The 21477-nt window shown below is 42.9% G+C and overlaps 1 protein-coding gene across 1 annotated transcript in view; it reads right to left on the bottom strand.

Moving 5' to 3' along the window:
- The window catches only part of LOC124556288 (stAR-related lipid transfer protein 13), a 667281-nt gene that overhangs the window by 137969 nt on the left and 507835 nt on the right, over nucleotides 1-21477 (bottom strand). Inside the window, exon 9 of the mRNA XM_047130265.1 lies at nucleotides 6622-6721. Coding sequence (XP_046986221.1) covers nucleotides 6622-6721 — 100 coding nt within the window. The remainder of the gene's footprint in view (nucleotides 1-6621; nucleotides 6722-21477) is intronic.

The following is a 21477-nucleotide window of genomic DNA, read 5'->3' as shown; positions in this document are numbered from 1 at the left end:
CCGACCTGTCACGGATCCCAAACACTCGAGCAGTACTCAAGAATAGGTCGCACCAGCGCCCTACATGCGGTCTCCTTTACAGGTGAACCACTCATTCCTAAAATTCTCTCAACAAACCGAAGTCAACCATTCGGCTTCCCTACCACAGTCCTGAAATTTGGAGGAGTTCACAAAACTGTGAGTTAGCTAGCACGGCTGGCTAGCCAGCGCAAATGTACCGGTAATATTTGTGCGGTTGTGAGATTTTTCCGGTCTTATAGGCAACATTACAGCACAACTTGTCTTATTATCATGTTATTTGAGTGTACTCGAGAGGGCGTGCTTTAAGCTTCATGTAAACGACAGGCCAATGAAGTAACATCAAACGCGAAAGTACACTACTGGCCATTAAAATTGCTACACCACGAAGATGACGTGCTACAGACGCGAAATTTAACCGACAGGAAGAAGATGCTGTGATACGCAAATGATTAGCTTTTCAGAGCATTCACACAAGGTTGGCGCCGGTGGCGACACCTACAACGTGCTGACATGAGGAGAGTTTCCAATCGATTTCTCATACACAAACAGCAGATGAATGGCGTTACCTGGTGAAACGTTGTTGTGATGCCTCGTGTAAGGAGGAGATATGCGTACCAACTCGTTTCCGACTTTGATAAAGGTCGGGTTGTAGCCTATTGCGATTGCGGTATATCGTATTGCGACATTGCTGCTCGCGTTGGTCGAGATCCAATGACTGTTAGCAGAATATGGAATCGGTGGGTTCAGGAGGGTAATACGGAACGCCGTGCTGGATCCCAACGGCCTCGTATCACTAGCAGTCGAGATGACAGGCATCTTATCCGCATAGCTGTAACAGATCGTGCAACCACGACTCGATCCTTGAGTCAACAGATGTGGACGTTTACAAGACAACAACCATCTGCACGAACAGTTCGACGACGTTTGCAGCAGCATGGACTATCAGCTCGGAGACCATGGCTGCGGTTACCCTTGACGCTGCATCACAGACAGGACCACCTGCGATGGTGTACTCAGCGACGAACCTGGGTGCACGAATGGCAAGACGTCATTTTTTGGATGAATTAAGGTTATGTTTACAGCATCATGATGGTCGCATCCGTGTTTGGCGATATCGTGGTGAACGCACATTGGAAGCGTGTGTTCGTCATCGCCATACTGGAGCATCACCAGGTGTGATGGTATGGGTTGCCATTGGTTACACGTCTCGGTCACCTCTTGTTCGCATTGACGGCACTTTGAACAGTGGACGTTACATTTCAGATGTGTTACGACCCGTGGCTCTACCCTTCATTCGATCCCTGAGAAACCCTACATTTCAGCAGGATAATGCACGACCGCTTGTTGTAGGTCCTGTTCGGGCCTTTCTGGATACAGAAAATGTTCGACTGCTGCCCTCGGCAGCACATTCTCCAGATCTCTCACTAATTGAAAACGTCTGGTCAATGGTGGCCGAGCAACTGGCTCGTCACAATACGCCAGTCCACTACTCCTGATGAACTGTGGTATCGTGTTGAAGCTGCATGGGCAGCTACGCCATCCAAGCTCTGTTGGACTCAATGCCCAAGTGTATCAAGGCCGTTATTACGGCCACATGTGGTTGTACTGGGTACTGATTTCTCAGGATCTATGCACCCAAATTGCGTGAAAATGTAATCACATGTAAGTTCTAGTATAATATATTTGTCCAATGAATACCCGTTTAGCATCTGCATTTCTTCTTGGTGTAGTAATTTTAATGACCAGTAGTGTATATATAGCGCAATGTGTACACAAGGTTTATTCTTAACAACGTATGAAGTCAATGCAACGCAGTGTGTATTCTACTCGAGCACATACGGGTAATCACGCATTAGGGCTGTTTGTTTGGTTTGCAAAGTCTTTGATGAAGTGAACTAAAATCATGGACAAAACAAAAAAGAAAAAAGAAAAGAGACCCAGTGGTGCCTTTAAGCAGAAACAACTTCAGGAAAAAAGAGAGAGTAAACAAAAATTGACCAAATCTGACAAAATTTTTACTCAGTCTTCTACAAGAACTTTCAACCCAAATATTTATGTTGGTTGTGACTCAGATAATGTGGTATTTGTTGAGAAATTTATTGAAGACGATTCGTCAATAATTGTAGTTAAAAATACCGCCGGCCACGATGACGCCTGCCGGCCAGAGTGGCCGAGCGGTTCTAGGCGCTACAGTCTGGAACCGCGCGACCGCTACGTCGCAGGTTCGAATCTTGCCTCGGGCATGGATGTGTGTGATGTCCTTAGGTTAGTTAGGTTTAAGTAGTTCTAAGTTCTAGGGGACTTATGACCACAGCAGTTGAGACCCGTGGTGCTCAGAGCCATCTGAACGATGACGCCACGCGATCTTGTCGACGACATCTGCATGGCATACGAAACAGGGAAAGAACCGTTGAACTATACACTGTTCCAAGAGGTAAATAGAACTTCCTGTGACTTGGGAAACTTCACGAAGAAGACATTGAGTGTCAAAGAAAACCGTTACAGCCTTCAGAACCATTTCCTAAAGATCGCCACCAAAATAACAGGTGTTTTTCGACATCGTACTATGTTTCAGTTTCTAAGTATGGACCAGTTAATCGGTTTTGACTGTGTTATTCCAAAATTCTAGATGCTGCCTATCGTCGATCTTGCTGGTTTCTTGCTTCGTAAAGGAATAATGTATTGTGTATTGTGTACTGGTAATCGTGCCTGTAAGCACTTACCAGAAAATATTGAAGAACACAGTTTCTCGAGTGGCCATACGGAAGTAAGTGCTGTGTACAAACTTTGGAAAAAGAATGGTACTATCGACAAGGAAGTTGAAAATGAAATTCTTGAAGAAGCGTCATGTTTTAAAAGGGTTCTTACAAGGTTATTCGATATCATACTTACTCTAGCAAAGAGTTGATTTCCTTCGGAAGACATCGAGAGAACTTAAGTCAGGAGGAAGGATACCACGGTAATTTTCTGTCTGGTGTAGAGCTTGTCGCCCGGTATGATCACATTTTTGGGCAAGTTTTGCATATGCCCAAAAGTAATCATTTTCATTTCTAAGGGTTTTTTTTTCATTTTGCCGGCCGGAGTGGCCGAGCGGTTCTGGGCGCTACAGTCTGGAACCGCGCGACCGCTACGGTCGCATGTTCGAATCCTGCCTCGGGCATGGATGTGTGTGATGTCCTTAGGTTAGTTCGGTTTAAGTAGTTCTAAGTCTAGGGGACTGATGACCACAGCAGTTGAGTCCCATAGTGCTCAGAGCCTTTTTTTTTGCACTTTATTTTCTGTTTATTTTTTCAGTTGCTTATATTCGAAAGCATTTTTAAAATCACGCCTTTTTGTTTTTAGAGTCTAAAAGCTATCTGACAAGCATATGGATTGATTTGGGTCAAGGTTATGACGGGGCCAGGGTGTTGAGTGATGTTTATAATGGTGTGCAAAAACAGATTAAGTATATTCAGCCAAATGCAGGAGTACGTACATTACACCAGTCATAATCTGAATTTAGTGATAAGTGATGCAGTTAGCAGTCGTGTGAAAGTACAGATTTTGTTCGCAAACACTTTCGGGGCAGATTTCCGCGGATTTCCGGGGATTTGAAAGTCATAGGCATATTACTTCGGTTACAACACGGCTACCCCAAATTCTGCTGCTTCCTGTGCCTGGGATAGCCGAGCCAAAGCACAGAATTATAAAAAGAAAGATTGGCCTAAATGTCAATAACTCGAACCAGGATATCACGAAGCACTTACCGAATCCAGGAACATTATTTTCCCTGCTCTTCATATAAAACTGGGTCAATGAAAAACTTCGTGAAGTCCATGGACAAAACTATGGGATGTATTTCTCTATATCCACGAGAAATTTCCACGACTTAGTGAGGCGAAAATGAAGAGGGGATATTCGTGGATCACCAACTACGCAAACTGTACAAAGATGAGCATTTCAACAGTATCCCGAAAGGTGATGAAAATTTAGCTTGGTACTCCTTTGTTCAAGAGTCAACAAAATTTTTAGGGAGAAAGAGGGTAGAAAATTAAAAGGATCTTGTGGCAAATCATCTGCACTGCTCAGTAGACTGGCGCGCAACATTCCCTTAACGTTATATTTCCTAGATTCCCACTTGGATTTCTTTTCTGACAAATGTGGTGCTGTAACCGACGAGAACGGAGAACGCTTCCATTTCGGACATGGAAATGAAATGCAAGGGGAAGTGGAGTGCAACAATGTTAGTTGATTATTGCTGGGTATTGATCAGGGAATCACCAGCAGAAAATCACAAACGCCAGGGGAAGCGGTTACACCTTCAGTGACCTTCTTCCGAGGGATAACACCAACGTAAATACAAGCATAAGCGTATACAGGTAATAAAGTAAAGTTATCATAACTTCAAAACGAGAGCTAATCTTGCATTTTCGTTATCAGCACACCAGAAAACTTAAAGATCAGCTGGTTATATGCCAGTTACAGAAAAAAGTAAAATTTTGTTGGCTAGTGTAATTTTTCATACAGTGCAACAGCAAACATGCAATACTTACCACGTGAACGCGGAAATCTGAAAATGGGTATTTAGAGCGTATGCCAGAAACCGGTTATGGTTTAAATAAACAAGTAAACCTAGATAAAATGGTGACTGCTTGCTTTCAGTTTCGTTCTAATAAATGTTCAATACACTAACATACGTTCAAATAATCTGTAAAAGGCATTAAAGGCTTTTTTTTATCTTATGGGACTTAACTGCTAAGGTCATCAGCCCATAAGCTTACACACTACTTAACCTAAATTATCTTAAGGACAAACACACACACCCATGCCCGAGGGAGGACTCGAACCTCCGCCGCACTACAGGTTTCCCACAAAGCTTCAAGAGATATAATACTCTGAACTGGACTGTAGAAATATTAAATAAGAGTGGCCAGCTACAGATACTTAATGTGTTTGACCTAATACAGGGTGTTATAAAAAGGTACGGCCAAACTTTCAGGAAACATTGCTCACACACAAATAAAGAAAAGATTTTATGTGAAACATGTGTCCGGAAAAGCTTAATTTCCACGTTAGAGCTCATTTTAGTTTCGTCAGTATGTTCTGTACTACCTCGATTCACCGCCAGTTTGCCAATTGAAGGAAGGTAATGTTGACTTCGGTGCTTGTGTTGACATGCGACTCATTGCTCTACAGTACTAGCATCAAGCACATAAGTACGTAGCATCAACAGGTTAGTGTTCATCACGAACGTTGTTTTGCAGTCAGTGCAATGTTTACAAATGCGGAGTTGGCAGATGCCCATTTGATGTATGGATTAGCACGGGGCAATAGCCGTGGCGCGGTACGTTTGTATCGAGACAGATTTCCAGAACGAAGGTGTCACGACAGGAAGACGTTCGAAGCAATTGATCGGCGTCTTAGGGAGCACGGAACATTCCAGCCTATGACTCGCGACTGGGGAAGACCTAGAACGACGAGGACACCTGCAATGGACGACGCTATTCTTCGTGCAGTTGACGATAACCCTAATGTCAGCGTCAGAGAAGTTGCTGCTATACAAGGTAACGTTGACCACGTCACTGTATGGAGAGTGCTACGGGAGAACCAGTTGTTTCCGTACCATGTACAGCGTATGCAGGCACTATCAGCAGCTGATTGGCCTCCACGGGTACACTTCTGCGAATGGTTCATCCAACAATGTGTCAATCCTCATTTCAGTGCAAATGTTCTCTTTACGGATGAGGCTTCATTCCCACGTGATCAAATTGTAAATTTTCACAATCAACATGTGTGGGCTGACGAGAATACGCACGCAATTGTGCAATCATGTCATCAACACAGACTTTCTGTGAACGTTTGGGCAGGCATTGTTGGTGATGTCTTGATTGGGCCCCATGCTCTTCCACCTACGCTCAATGGAGCACGTTATCATGATTTCATACGGGACACTCTACCTGTGCTGCTAGAACATGTGCTTTTACAAGTACGACACAACATGTGGTTCATGCACGATGGAGCTCCTGCACATTTCAGTCGAAGTGTTCGTACGATTCTCAACAACAGATTCGGTGACCGATGGATTGGTAGAGGCGGACCAATTCCGTGGCCTCCCCGCTCTCCTGACCTCAACCCTCTTGACTTTCATTTATGGGGGCATTTGAAAGCTCTTGTCTACGCAACCCGGGTACCAAATGTAGAGACTCTTCGTGCTCGTATTGTGGACGATTGTGATACAATATGCCATTCTCCAGGGCTGCATCAGCAGGGATTCCATGCGACGGAGGGTGGATGCATGTATCCTCGCTAACGGAGGACATTTTGAACATTTCCTGTAAGAAAGTGTTTGAAGTCACGCTGGTACGTTCTGTTGCTGTGTGTTTTCATTCCATGATTAATGTGATTTGAAGAGAAGTAATAAAATTAGCTCTAACATGGAAAGTAAGCGTTTCCGGACACATGTCCACATAACATATTTTCTTTCTTTGTGTATGAGGAATGTTTCCTGAAAGTTTGGCCGTACCTTTTTGTAACACCCTGTATAATGCGGTGAGGTATTGACTGGACAGTGCAGTATACAAAGTAGGGTTAAGAGGAAGCCAATGAAAGCTGAGCACTCACCATCAAGCCGCGACCAGCGCCGGGACCGCGCCTGGAACGTCCACTGCTCGCTGAGCGCGCACTCCAGCTCCTCCTCACTGTCGTCAGCAGACACGTGGCTCTGCCAACACCGCACAGCTCACATCAATACACTAAGGAATTAAAGACATTAGCTGCCAGTGGCCATCGATTTATGTCAATGGGAAAAGTTGAAATTTGTGCCGGATCGGGATTCTAACCCAGGTCTCGTGCTTACTAGGCAGATGTTGGGGGGGGGGGGGGGGTTGGGTTGTTTGGGGAAGGAGACCAGACAGCGAGGTCATCAGTCTCATCGGATTAGGGAAGGATGGGGAAGGAAGTCGGCCGTGCCCTTTCAAAGGAACCATCCCGGCATTTGCCTGGAGCGATTTAGGGAAATCACGGAAAACCTAAATCAGGATGGCCGGACACGGGATTGAACCGTCGTTATGCAGATGTGCTGACTGCTATGCCATCCGGGCGCAGTGGTCACTACAACCGCACGGACCACCCTAACACGCCTCCCGTCAGACCCAAATTCTCAACTTGTATCGCACACTACCGATGTCGTGCCCCAGCTCATTAGCCTCATTACTTGCGGCATCTCGCCGACTCCCCGAAAGAGTTCGAGCTTGGTGTGCGTCTGCGCTGAAGGAATCATTGGCCGTCATCGATTTAATTATACATACATATGTGGGGTCTCTTCTTTCAGACAGGTCCGAAGAACAGGTACCAAATATACGAAGGTTATTCGAAAAGTAAAGTCCGATCTGGTGCGAAATGGAAACCACAGTGAAAATCCGATGAAGCTTCGCACAGATGTGTTGGGCGGTGTCTCTAGTATGCCCGTCGATCGCGTCGCGTCGCTCTTTTCAGTTCTGAGCGCACAGTGAGCACGTAAAGATGCTTAGAACAATAGTGTCTCCCGCCAAGTACCAGGGCCTGGTGTGAGATTTCGCCTGATGTCATGCAGACCGCGTAACATAACTGTCATATGTTTCCTTCTGCATGACAATTCTCGGCCACACTCTGAAGGGGCAATGACGATGCTCCTGCAGCGTTTTCGATGGGAGTTGATGATGATGATATTTGGCAAAGTCCCAATTTTTTACACACTCCATTTTTTTTTACACAGTCCAATCTAGCCACTGTCACGAATGTTGATGATGATAACGATAAGGCCAACACAAACACCCAGTCCCCGGGCAGAGAAAATCTCCAACCCGGGCGGGAATCGAACCTGGGACCCCGCGATACAGAGGCAGAAACGCTAGCCACCGGACCACGGGCTGGGGACCTCCGATGGGAGTGGTTGGTGACCCACTAAAGACCCCGTAATTGGCTCTCCCTGAGTTTCATCTTTGCTCAGATGAACCGCTAGCTATACAGACAACATTCTGGCACAGACAGCGAGCTGTAGACCAGCGTAGAGAATTGGCAGGAAGCACAGGCGATTTCCTTCTATGACGAGGCTATTGGAAAGTTGGTACAACGCAACGACAAATGACTAAATCGGAGCGGCGACTATGTAGAGAAGTAGCTGGAAGGTGTAGCTAACTGTTGCAAATAAAACATTTTTGATTTTCGCATTGGTTTCCATTATGTGAACGATCGGACCTTACTTTCCGAATAGGCCTCGTATATTACATCAGTACCGAGAGAGTGGCACGACAGACATTTGTTACTGTGACTTTGTAGTTGTACACCTTTAGATTGTTACACTCGAACATGTGACTTCCAGAATTTGCAGATCATTGATATACACAGTTTGATTGTATAAATCTGATTGTGTAAATTAATTTTGTAAACTTAGACCAAACATAGCCATTACAACTATGGACCTAATTTAAGGCATGTACGCTTGATGGGTAGAGAAGGTAAGTAATTAGGCGAAGTACAAAAGAACAGGGCTATGCTTAGAGTTGCGGTCTACAAAATATTCGGTTCGGTAGTTCTGGTACACTACATACATGACGCAGTAAATGGTAGGATTACAGTAGTATTGGTAGGGGAAGAGACATAAATGAACGTGTGAGAAAGGAAGCGGGAGCCGACATTTGCATTGCATATAATTAGAACCGCACGTCGCTCGGTGTTTTAGTCCATTGTGTATTTCATATCCTTACAAAATATAAATTGCATTTTATAAGCAAAAAAAAAAAAAAAAAAAAAAAAAAAAAAAAATGAAAAATCATCTGCTATTGTAACAATTACTTTTCATGCAAATACATTTTACACGCACAAATACAAAAAATCTGTAAAATCACTGTTGTTATTTCATACTCAGTACAATGTTCTTCACCATAAATAAAGGCAAGAGCTTCCTGATACATTTGACAAGTGCGAAACTGGTTTATCAGTAACAGAAAGGCATTTTGCATAGGCTCGACGGAGTAATGAAGCGATGTTTGATATGTTTTTGTTTTGCAGCTTTTTAATTTGAGCTTTTCTGCAGGAAATTGCGTTTTTTAGCGCTATATGATAAATATGTATTTTTTGTTTTTTTTTTTTACACCATCCATCTGCTTCGCATTACAAATCAACAATTTTCGAATAAAACCTTAGTTAAACAATGAAAATTTCAATTTTGTTAGAAATACTGTTTATTTATAAGTAGCAGACTGGAGATTTACTATGAAGAACAAAAATTTCCCGTATGTTACGTGGCCCTTTATGTATCCACACTCTGTTTCTAGATGGTTCACTGCTTCCCGTTTCAAGGGAAATCTTGTAAGACATCCAGAGAATACACATAAAAAACAGTCGAAATGAGGTAACGCCTGATGGGTACGCAACACACGCAATGTACAGGTAAAACGGTTACTATCATAACTGACCAAAGCTACTACGAATACTAGTCTACGTTTTCTTACGAAAGTCTACAGTAGCCTACGGTAGTTTCACAACTCTAGCTATCCCCAAACAAAGTTCCAGCCAGCTGTGACCATTAAATACAAGCATGTAAGATATTTGCAATAATTATTTATTTGTATTTCTGTTATCAGACACTTAAACTATTTTATATTTGATTTAACATATTGCAACGCATTTCGAGCTTTTTATGTCCATTTTCAGGCGCACACAAAATCGTTACATAAAAATAAATTGTCCTAAACTAAATTAGCATAGAACTTTTTGTTTACTGTCCGCTGATGGAGTGTCTGTTGGAGTATTTGAAAGGAAGGGGGGCAGGGCTGTTGTTGGCCAGAAATTGACGTCCAGTGATTGCTACTGTTGTTTTGGAACCATGACTCGTTTGACATCACAGCCCGTGTACGATGCAGATAGTTTTGAATCAGTTGTTATAGAGCAATAATCGTATGATAGATTTCTTTATAAGGCAGTTGTTCACTTGCCATTTTGGCGTCCCAGAGCTTCGTTCGCATCACTGGTACACTGGTGGAGCTGTTGTGTAACATTACACTATTGCGTTATTTATTTTGGCAGTTTTTGACGTTAAATTACTTACATGTAAAAACTTTGCACTTAATACAAGATGATGGCGTATCAGGATATGTATGAGTATCGACTGTAGCATTTTACAGCTATATTAGTGATACTGACAGTCTGGTAGCCGTTTGTTTCATGTTGGCACATCTTAAATCTACTGCAATAGAGCTGGTTTAAGACTACTGATGAATTCCGAGTTTGTGAATGCGGTTATCTCGTTAAGAACATTATCCCAATGTTTTGTATTATGAATGAAATTTTCCATGTCTTCCATGATATCCATTCTTTACCTTTTTCCGATTTTGTGCAAGTGCAGTGTATCACACGATTTTCGCACAATGACAAGTGATGCAAAACTATCTGCATCCCACATAAGCTGTGCTGTCAATCATAGTCAACAACGAAGCACAGCTCCACACCAGCAGAAGACATCACTGAACATCAATTTCTGGCCAACCACTGCTTCCCCTCCCTACAAATACCCCAACAGCCACACCGGCAGTGCTTCATTATTTAGTTTAAGAGTTTATTTTTGACTAACAATTTGATGTGTGCATAAATGCCTGAAGATGGCCAGAAAATGCTCGAAACGCTTTGTATTATGTTTAACATAAAACAATTCAAGTGACTGATACCAAAAAATGCAAATAAATAAATTTCCCGCACAGTCACGGTCCCCAAACTTAGCCAGTATGGCCACAATTAATTAAGACGTTTGCAAATGGCGTCTTTATTACAAACAGAAGACACAAGGATGCAGCTGTAAGTATTTCATCAGGAACAACTGGTGTAACCGAAAGTCTTGTGACAGAGTCGGTAACTTTCAAGGTAGGGACCACGCCGCCTCCAGAGTGTGAACTATCGCAACTGCGTCCTACCGGAACGGGGGTCCGAGCGCTCTGTATCACCACGCTTGTGCAGAATCGAAGGCTTTCTAAGGGCTCGATGATTGCGCTCTCATTTAACTTTGGTTCACCCCTTAATAGGGTTCCATTCGTCAGTTGTCTGCTGTCACGCTTTGAGTGAAAGAATTACTACACAATGAACTTTGTCAGTTGCCAGTGAGTTCAGACGTGTTCATTTCATGAAATCGACCGCGCTAAAGAGATTGGCATATAACTACTTCGGATGCTGTCTAGCGTTATGATGAACACGAGAGTAACATTCAACTTAGCACGCAAGCTCAGTTGAGCGAAGTCCTCATATGATGCTCCATAACCTGTCATCGTTGACAGGTAAGGTTGTCAAAGGCTGGACGAACTGGGACGCAAGTTTAATTCCTTACCTTCTTCCATCTCCTCCCCCCCCCCCCCCCCATCACCCCCGCATCTAGTCAGTAGTCACCCCTACTCTCTGCTGCGTAAATTGTTAATATATGGATATACTTATACTCATGCATGAGCAGTAGCATCGGTGTTTCAATTGTGATGTGAAATGGACTCTATCATTATTCGTCTGTCTTAATGCTTAACTCATTTACTGGAACCTGAATGCATTTTTTATTCTCTGGGTTCCACAAAGATTGTGTCTATCGTCTTTTCAATAGCAAAATTGTATCAGAGAAATCTAACCTTGGTGTCTAATTACGTACGGTCTTCAGACAATAGGTTATGCATGTCATCCCACGATAAGACAGTCGCGCAACAAGTGTGGCGCGTTGTCAGAAGAGAGGACATGTTTAGCGTTTCCTGCAGGTGCAATTCTCTTGCTTTACGGATGACACATGCATCGCACTCGTGATGAGGGAGACCGAATGAAACAATCGATTCAGTCGGGTTTTGGAAATTAATCGACTCATTCGGTTGTAGCTTTGCATATTGGAAGAAATGCCCACTCATTCTTTTTAGCGACAACAGTCTATGGGCGCAACCGAATGAAAACAATCTATTTAGCCGGTTGTAGCTTTACGTATCAGTTGGACTATTCATTCATTGTTCTGAGTGAACCAGTCTGTGGACGCAACTGAATGAAAGGAGTCGACGCAGTCCGGCGCATTCAGTAACGAGCGGAAACATTCGATCGTTTTGCCATTGTTAAATCATTGTTATTGTTTGCACTCTGTTATAGCCTGATGTCACTGTTGTTGCCGTTCCGATATTTACCTTTTATTCAGTGCCAGTAAGTAGCGTTCAGTACAGTTTTTCATTCGTGTTCTGAACAAGCGTTTTCGCAATAGTGATTTTTGTGTCTGGATCACAATGTCAAAACTGTCAGTGGCGTGAGAATGAAAGAAATCATATGAATGAATAAAAAGCTATTCTCAGGATAAATTGAATGCGATTTACAGAATCTGCCAAGATCATTCATATTATGAAACTTCATTAACTGAAGAAATTCTAAGAAAATTTACGAGCGGTGACAAATATTTTTCGCAAAAAAATACTTCTGGGAAGTGACAGGATACGCTTAAAAAAGTAAGTGCTTAAGTCAAAAACAATTTAAAATATTGTATCTTATATGTTTTTTGTTTACTTCATATCAAAATTTACCGGAGTGAATTGTCATTGATGGGAGCAAACCAGAGGGAGGGAGGGGGGGAGAGGGAGAGGGAGAGGGAGAGGGAGAGAAAGAGAGAGAGAGAGAGAGCTTCAATAAATTTAAATAAAAATTAATTGTTCATTTATTTAAACATAGTTTTATAATGTTGTACCAATTGTTGACATTTTAAACCAAACAAAAAAATCCATATTTTATATCAAAATTAGAAAAAGTTCGTAATTAACTAAGGAAATCCATAAATTTTGAAAAATACTTAATTTTTGGAAATATGCTTGTTATTCACGTCGCCTTGAAATAAGATACGCTACTTGTCACTAGAAAGTTGGCAACCCTAGTCATGGTTCATGTATAACTGAAAACGCTGAAAAATTATGTAAATGAAATGACTCAAACCCGGAGACTGATCGAAAACATTCATATCACTGTGGAACTGTCAGAGAATTGCGCCAGTCGTCTATCTCACATTAAGTATAAAACCAGTGAAACACAGAGTGACTGAAAACATTGAACAGCTGACATGGCGACTGACCAATCGGTTGTTAAAACCACTCGGTTGTCCCATCACTATGTCGCATTGTGGGAGTGGAAAGGTGCGGCAACTCGAAACGCAGTCCAAAGTTGAAGCACGTATGACAGTACGATTCTAGAATTGCACAAAGATTCACCGTGAAATTCTGGCGTTATACGAGCCAAATCGAAAACAGCGGCCAGCAGTAGCGAAATGGTGAACAATTTGTTTCAAGTCGAACAGACGTAGGCGATGATGATTGGGGCCTCTAGACCTTGCATCGTGCGAATTCCATCTGTCTGGAAAACTGGAAGAACATCTGGAGAGAAAGAGATTTTCCAACGATGAGGAAGTTCACACAGCGGTTCTCGAATGGCTCCGTGACCAAGGAGCGGATTCTATCGCCGAGGAGCTGAACAATTGGGAGAACGTTCCGATCGTGATTACAGAGACATGGCGACTATGTTGAAAAATAGTGTCGTGTATCTGTGTTATCCTGAGGTGCAGTGCAGCATTTAGTAAAGTTACTTGCCCTGAAATAGTAATTCGAAATTTACTTTTTGAAATCCCCTCGTACATCATCAACCACTTTGTAATAACCTTCTGCTTCTTTTCCAGGTGGACAGTATGAGAAAGCGTGGTCGAAATATTTAGGGACATAAGCCTGGCAGTAGGAACGAGCCTGATTCAATTTTTATATACACAGATTAATTACATCTGGGGATTACATACCGGCTGTCTCTTCTAAGAGAGCAAACAGGAAAGACTAACTGATAGTCCAGCTGTGTGTGAAAACTGAGTAGCGCGGCTTGCGTTGATGTGACGCCGACGCGGCTCTGTCTGCTACCGCCATGCAGAAGCGCTGCTCAGCAGCTAATTATTCTTTGTATTTTGCTTCCCATTTACTATATATCTTTAAAATGACTATCGCATTAGGTTGATTTTGGGCTGCTCTATCGACTGTTGCTCATAAAAAATCCAAATTTTGTTCCGCAACGAGAAGAAAAAAACAACGATGTTGTATGTTGACACTCGGCGTCATACGCAAAACGTTGTTCAAATGGTTCAAATGGCTCTGAGCACTATGGGACTTAACATCTATGGTCATCAGTCCCCTAGAACTTAGAACTACTTAAACCTAACTAACCTAAGGACAGCACACAACACCCAGCCATCACGAGGCAGAGAAAAGCAAAACGTTGTGACCAGTACTTATTTTGGTTGACTCCATCTACACATTCCAAACAGAAAATTGGAAATATCTGCGGAAATGCCTGAGAAAAGCCACTTGAGGGGTCTTAGATGAGACATCAGGTAGTATGTACACAGAGCAATGCATTACAGCTTCTTGCATGTTTGCTATAGAAAACACTCAGTTTTCAGATGGTTCAAATGGCTCTGAGCACTATGGGACTCAACTGCTGTGGTCATAAGTCCCCTAGAACTTAGAACTACTTAAACCTAACTAACCTAAGGACAGCACACAACACCCAGCCATCACGAGGCAGAGAAAATCCCCGACCCCGCCGGGAATCGAACCCGGGAACCCGGGCGTGGGAAGCGAGAACGCTACCGCACGACCACGAGATGCGGGCAGTTTTCAGATGAACCTCGCATGGTGTTTTAATACTAAAACGATTGTTTCGTGGCGTCGTGCGGTATTACAATTGCGTCCGCAGCCGGAATAATGTATGCGCACTTAGCGATGTGCAGTGTGCGAGGCAAATTAACAAGAGAAACGTTTATCGGCGGACCATGATCAATTCGCGGCACTGTTACATTTGTAAAACAGTCTTTAATCAAATCAACGGGCGCTTTGACCCACGAGACAAGTTAAAAAATTGTCACTGCTCCAATACCAAGAATAAATTATCTATAGCACTAACGAGATTCAAAAAGATTCCAAAATCCTACCACTGGTATGGCAAACGTACAAAGAAAAGTCAGCGCACTGCCTTCAATTGGTTAACTGTGAATTCCTCAGACATTTTCGTGGTGGCAAACAGGATAACAGTTCACAGAAGCGTAGGTCGAGAGCAGTACCAAAAAGTAAAACACTTCAAATTTCCAGAGAAACAGATGCCATTTGTTTGCCTCACTTAACCTCCATCAAACACAACTGCCTCTAGATAACAGCACTACAATCTAACGTGAAGCGCTTCTACCCTCTGGCATGTCATGACTGCAGAATTAACAGCTATGCTAGTGGTTCTGAAATACGCTACCCTAAAAAACTTAAGGACGAGATTGATAAAGTAACATAATGTACTAAACCTCAGTGGGAATGAGTAAAACTGGGGCACCATGTTGCCACAGGTCCCCCACAGTAGTGGGGCAAAGCGAGTTCTATACCACTTTGAATTGATATTCTAATTAATTAGTTGATGAATTTAATTAATTAGTCAACTACTTTGATATCAAAAGTGGCGCAGAACCCTCTTTGCCATACTGTTTCTCAGTCACGAACGGAGAGCTGGAAATCACACTGCGTGAGGTCAGCGTGATTATAGAGCCAAATATGGCAGCTGAGCAGGTAATGACTGTGTCCCTCAATGTCGTGGTGCTCTTCATTACGACATGGCTGGTAGACAATATCTCGATAACTTCACATGGTAAAAATCATCACGAAACTGGAAGAAGAGCGAATCATTAAGAGTGTACAGTCCAGTAATTTTGCATTGCCCATAGAATTGTTTCATGTGTATGGGGAGCATTTAGAGCCACAGGCACTGCTACCTGACATTGAGGAGGTGGTGGACCACAGTCAGCTACAGCGGCAGATGACTGCTACATTCTGCAACAGGCAAGTAGGCACCTACATCGAACAACAGTGTAAATACAACAATGTTTAAGAGAACTGCAAGGCATACAGCCTCATGCTCCACAGTGGCATGACGACTGAGGATGGTTTCTTTGCACGACAGCCAGTACATTTTGTTCCCTTGACACACGCCAATAGGTGGCGCTATTTGTGATGGTGCTTAGAGTGAAGGTACTGGGCCAGTGAGGAGTAGGGTCACATGTTCTCCTCAGATGACAGCATAAATGGCGAGAGTTAGGAATATGTACTGCACCTAGGAACATTGTCAAACATGTTCATTTTGGTGGTCCAGGTGTCATAGCGTGGAGAGGCATTAGGTTGCATGGGCATATCATGGGTAAATCTTCGAACACAGTACATTCACCAATGAATGTTGTTCTGACACTCACTCCTTTACCATGTGCATCATTTCAGGGTGTATTTGACCTTGACTTCATTTTATAGTTGACAATGCATGGCCCCATCAAATATCCCAGGTGGAGTAGCTCTTGGGGGTAGAGGGTATATGGTGAACAGACTGGCCTGCCTGTTCCCCCAACTTAAATCCCATCGAGCACATGTGGGATGTGTTAGCGAAATGTACTGCTGTATGCCCACATGCACCAATGACCATACGGCAGTTGTCAGCCGCACTGGTGGAGGAATGAAATGCTCTATCACAAGAACTCCTTATCAATCTTGTGGCCAGCTTGGGAGCACACTGCAAACCAATTAACAACTTTAGCGATTTGCAATTTTCCCTGTTGATACTTCTTTGATTGGCTTTAAAATAATGAACTCACTTTTCACACTGATTCGATTAAAAAGGCAAGACATTAACAAAGAGTAACAAAAGTAATGGTTTGAGAATCTAACCCTGTGGAACACGGATGCTGTGGCATCCCTGTAGAGCGGTATGCATGTGGCCAATCATCTCGCCCATAGTGAGGTGGTGCAGTGATTATGGCACTAAATGTACATCTGGAAGGAGTAGGTTTAAAAACCTGTGCTGATCAACTATGTGTTTGCGAGAATGGAGTGGGTGAGTGGTTCTCTACTGGAGTTGGGTGGAGGCATAGAGGATGAAGACAGCCAAATGTTGTCAAAGCTCTTTACTTTTAACCATAATCAGACATAGTGCAGAGTGCCTGCAGCACGCAGGTGACAATGCTTGAACCTGCACCCAGGCATTCCAGTGTGAACGTGCTCCTGTAGGCGCTTCTCAAAGAGGCAGCACAGTAGTAAGCAACCTTGGTTACCAGCGCATTCTAAGTGGCCAGCTGTTGCTGAGTAAGGGTAGCATGACAGCTTTCTGGTTGGGGTGACCAGACTGGGGCAGGCCAGAAACCAGCCTAGTGGGAGGGGGCAGTGACGTCTGGATGATGAACCCCGTACTGATGGCTCGGAAGTTGTGTCTGGTGGTCCCGGACCCCAGTGATATTGAGCTGAGAGGACTTAAGTTTGTACCTTGCACCATGAGGCGGCGTCAGGACCTCTAACTGGCGGTCTCATGCAGATGGCAGAGTAAAGGTGACCTGATGGCTAAGCGGTCAAGCAATGGTTGTTGGTTTGTAGCCTGGTTGGGTCGATGATAGCTGTATCAGAGGATTTTTGGTGACCCAACGACAGAGCCTGACACACAGTGCACGTCGATACATGGTCCAACCGTGCCAGTGACCTACTCAGCTGGCCTGGTAGAATATATATGCCCAAAGGAGGCCTGTTAATGCAGAAGACAAGTACTTGTCGCATACTTGAGTGTTGTTAAAACTTGATGAGGGCTGGCAATTGCATGGAGAAATGAGTCGATATCGAGGAGACTGTCAGTATGACGAAATGCTGCACTGCCCGCTGGAACCTGCGCCCTGCATATGTCACAGGGCTCTTGTCTGGGCCTGTGCCATTACATAGGCCTGCAGTCGGCGTTACGAGCCCATAGCCTGGTTCCCATCCAATCCTCCAGAATGGCGAAGCATCCCATTCACCAGGATTCAGCTTGTGGCCACGTGAGTCGCCACATATGCAACATCTGCACTGCCACAGACTTTCAGCAGAAATGGTTCAGTGTTCGATCTCAACTCGATGGAAGAGATCCTCCGAGTTATACACGTTATGATACTGTTACAGAAACATGCCGTACTTTAAAGACCTCAAAATTTCTGAGATTTGTAACTGTTTACAGAGTCTTTAAATTTAGTGCGGACTTCAATGCGAAATGTTTTTAACAGTTTATACAACAAAACCTGTTCACGAAATGTAGCGAAAAATGCAAAGGGTTCCCCGTCATACATAAAGTATATGAGAAGCAAAACAAAATCATTATATTGACTGCTTAATAGAAGTTGTGCCTTCACTGGAGCAGATGCAATAAATATTCCAATATTTGAGTCAAAGGCACCTAGGGATATCAATGTTTTGAAAGCAGATGCTCTTCATATATCCAAGAAATTTTAATCAATAAAGGTAAGTTTTCCAGTCCAGACTGTATATCATTTACGTTCCCTTCAGAGTACAGCGTCGAGACAGCTCTATTTTTTGCAATCCTAACCAATCGCTTGCTTGTCGGAAGATCCATACTTAAAGTCTGTACTGTTCCACAGGTTATGTAAAACACATGAAATGAAATAGAAGGAATCCAATAAATTGCAGACTCAACTCATTAACGTAGTACTGCAGTAGGAGTCTGAAATATATGCTGTGTTCGAACGTTATAACTACACCTAGTAGAGACCGTCTTTGATGTATAACAAGTACAGGTTCAGACTATATCATACTTATGAAACAATTGGCTCTCAATCAGCTCAAAAAAATTAGTGTTATCAACAGAGATTTCAGATTGATTCCATATTCATAGATTCCTAAAAGGTTTTTGAATCTGTCACTTACAATCAGATTGTAATCAAACTGCACGCCTTTGGAATATCGTCTCAGCTATCCGACTTAATCTGTGATTTCCTATCAAAAAGGCCTCAGCATGTAGTACCTGAAGGAATGCATTTCATGAAGTTCAAGGAAGTATGATACAGCCTTTGCTTTTCTTGATCTCTACAAATGAATCTGGAGACAATCCGAATAGTCCTCTTAGATTATCGACCGACGTCGCTGTCGTTTACCATCTAGTAAAGTCAGCATAAAATTAAAATGATTTAGATAAGATAGCAGAATGGTGCGAAAAAAAGTAGTAGACCCTGAACAATAAAATGTGAGGTCTTCCACATAGGTATTACGAAAGTTCCGGTCAGTGTATGTTATAAATGACACAAACTTAGAAGTTGTATATTTTGGTGTTACAGTTAAGAATAATTTAAAGAGGAACGATTATATTGAAATTACAGCAGGGAAGGCGAAAAAGTGAATCCACTCACAAACTGCTTACATTACGATTTTCCGTTTTGTTCTACTGTACTGGTGCCCAATATGGGACGCTTGAAGGATAGGATGGCCAGAAGGCCTCGAAAGTAAGTCGGTAGATACAAAAATCTGTGAGGAACCACCCGTATAGCTCAGTGGCTAAGAGCATTACCTACAAAAGGGAATGATTCGCATTCGTGTACCGGTACATCTCTCAATCTTAATCTACCAGGATTTTTAAAGCGCCACACGCTCCGATTCAGTTTGAGAGAGTCTTTACAGCAAATGTTCATGCCATAATTTTATTCTGCAGATGATAACTCAGAAAAAGACTCCAGCACATTCAAAGTGAATACCATCAGTTAAAAATGGAATAAGAAAATACAAGGGGCGTTCAATAAGTAATGCAACTCCTTTATTCCCTGAAATCGGGTTTGTGGCGAAACAAGCGTTGTGTCATTTTGACAGACACAGATGCGAGTGAGTGTGCCGGGACATATCCCGGTTCACTACTATCAGCGCCAAGTCGTCATAACGCGCCTGTGCTTAGCATACAAAGGACTGCACCGTAATCTAAGAGTGAAATTAAAAATTAAAATAACTTTTCCAGACTCTGTCAGTGTGTGCTTCAGTATATTAATGGTAACATTGTGAAGTCTCAGAATGATCTAATGGATATGTTACTCTAAATATACTACTTTAATAAAAAATTAAGTGCGCTAAATAATTGAGCTAGAAAGCGAAAAATTGTTCAGAATGTAAAAAAAGTACGTCACAATCAAAAGTTACAAGTCTCTTCTTTGTCAGAGCAATATTTTACTCCAAATCGGCGTTTTTCCGGAAAATTGAAGGCGCTAAACATTAGACTCAGAAAGATGAAAATTCGTATTTAGCCTCAGTTTGATATAAACACATTAACTATTTGACTCCATCTTCAAATTATTTACTAATAACCAAATTTCGAAAGAAAACATCCTTATTCATAATAAATTAAGTATCATTTGTATTTGTTATAGAAAGTTCTTATTACAGCCCTTGATTACATTGATGAAATAATACAGCTACAACAAGTTTCAAGACTTTATTATAAATAACAATCACTATAATGAATCTTAAAGAGGCATTTCAGAGCTCATGTTCTACTGCCGGTTCCGTTCTTAAAATTCTAGCCGGCAAAGTTAGAATAAAATCGAGCTAAGACTTTTTCAGTAACCAAAGCAAACTTAACCCTAGTTACAGAAAAATTAAGAAGATTGTAAATTGTTAAAAGACAGAGTTATTAATTAAAACATGTCCGAGAAAGATGCCATTTAGATGCTGCTACCTGTGCTTTGAGCAGTTGACAGCAGATGTTTCTGGTCGGTAGCCTGCTGGGAAGGGCGAGGCGTCTGTCATCTTCGTAACAAGGTCATACGGACTTGTCCGATCTCCGGCATGCTGGCCAGCCAAACAGAGCTGTGACGCCTGCAGTGTTGGAACGTACAGACACTCTCGTCCGATGTGATCAACGAATCAGAATCAAACGCCTCGCTGCTCAGCTGGACGCACCTGAGGGGTTCAAGTGGCTCTGAGCACTATGGGACTTAACTGCTGAGGTCATCAGTCCCCTAGAACTTAGAACTACTTAAACCTAATTAACCTAAGGACATCACACACATCCATGCCCGAGGCAGGATTCGAACCTGCGATCATAGCGGTCGCGCGGTTCCAGACTGTAGCCCCTAGAACCGCTCGGTCACACCGGCAGGCCACCTGAGGCCACCTGAGAGGAGCTTACAAAATGTCATTGGACTGTTCTTCCTCATGCACCATACGGTCCGTGTGTCGCACCTTCCAAACACGATCTGTCTGCCCAATGAAGGATGCACCCCATGGGGAGCAGCACGTGGATGATGTGGAGGTTACTAACGCAGTGAGACGTTGGCTCTGACGTCGACCAGTTGAGTGTTACCATGTAGGCATACAGGTTCTCCCAGTAAGGCTTCGAAATGCCGTCGCATTGATTATATTGAAAAATAGGATTTTGTAGACAAAAGAGTGGAGAATAATACTGTGTATTGGAATCTTGAATAAAACCAACATGTTGGGTGTTGGGTAAATAATCTATGATGTCCATCGGTTGCAAGAGCCTGAACACTATTTTTTCGGTCAGCCAGAAAGCGATGGAGAACATAATAACCATAATTTCCAGTCTGCAAGTCCACATTACCCATTGTGCTTACTGAAAACAAATGTTCCTGCTTGCTGTTTA

This window comes from Schistocerca americana, chromosome X (genome assembly GCF_021461395.2).
Source record: "Schistocerca americana isolate TAMUIC-IGC-003095 chromosome X, iqSchAmer2.1, whole genome shotgun sequence".
Lineage (NCBI taxonomy): Eukaryota > Metazoa > Arthropoda > Insecta > Orthoptera > Acrididae > Schistocerca > Schistocerca americana.
The sequence above is the reverse complement of the archived record's forward strand: the minus strand, read 5'-3'. Positions and strand labels throughout refer to the sequence as shown.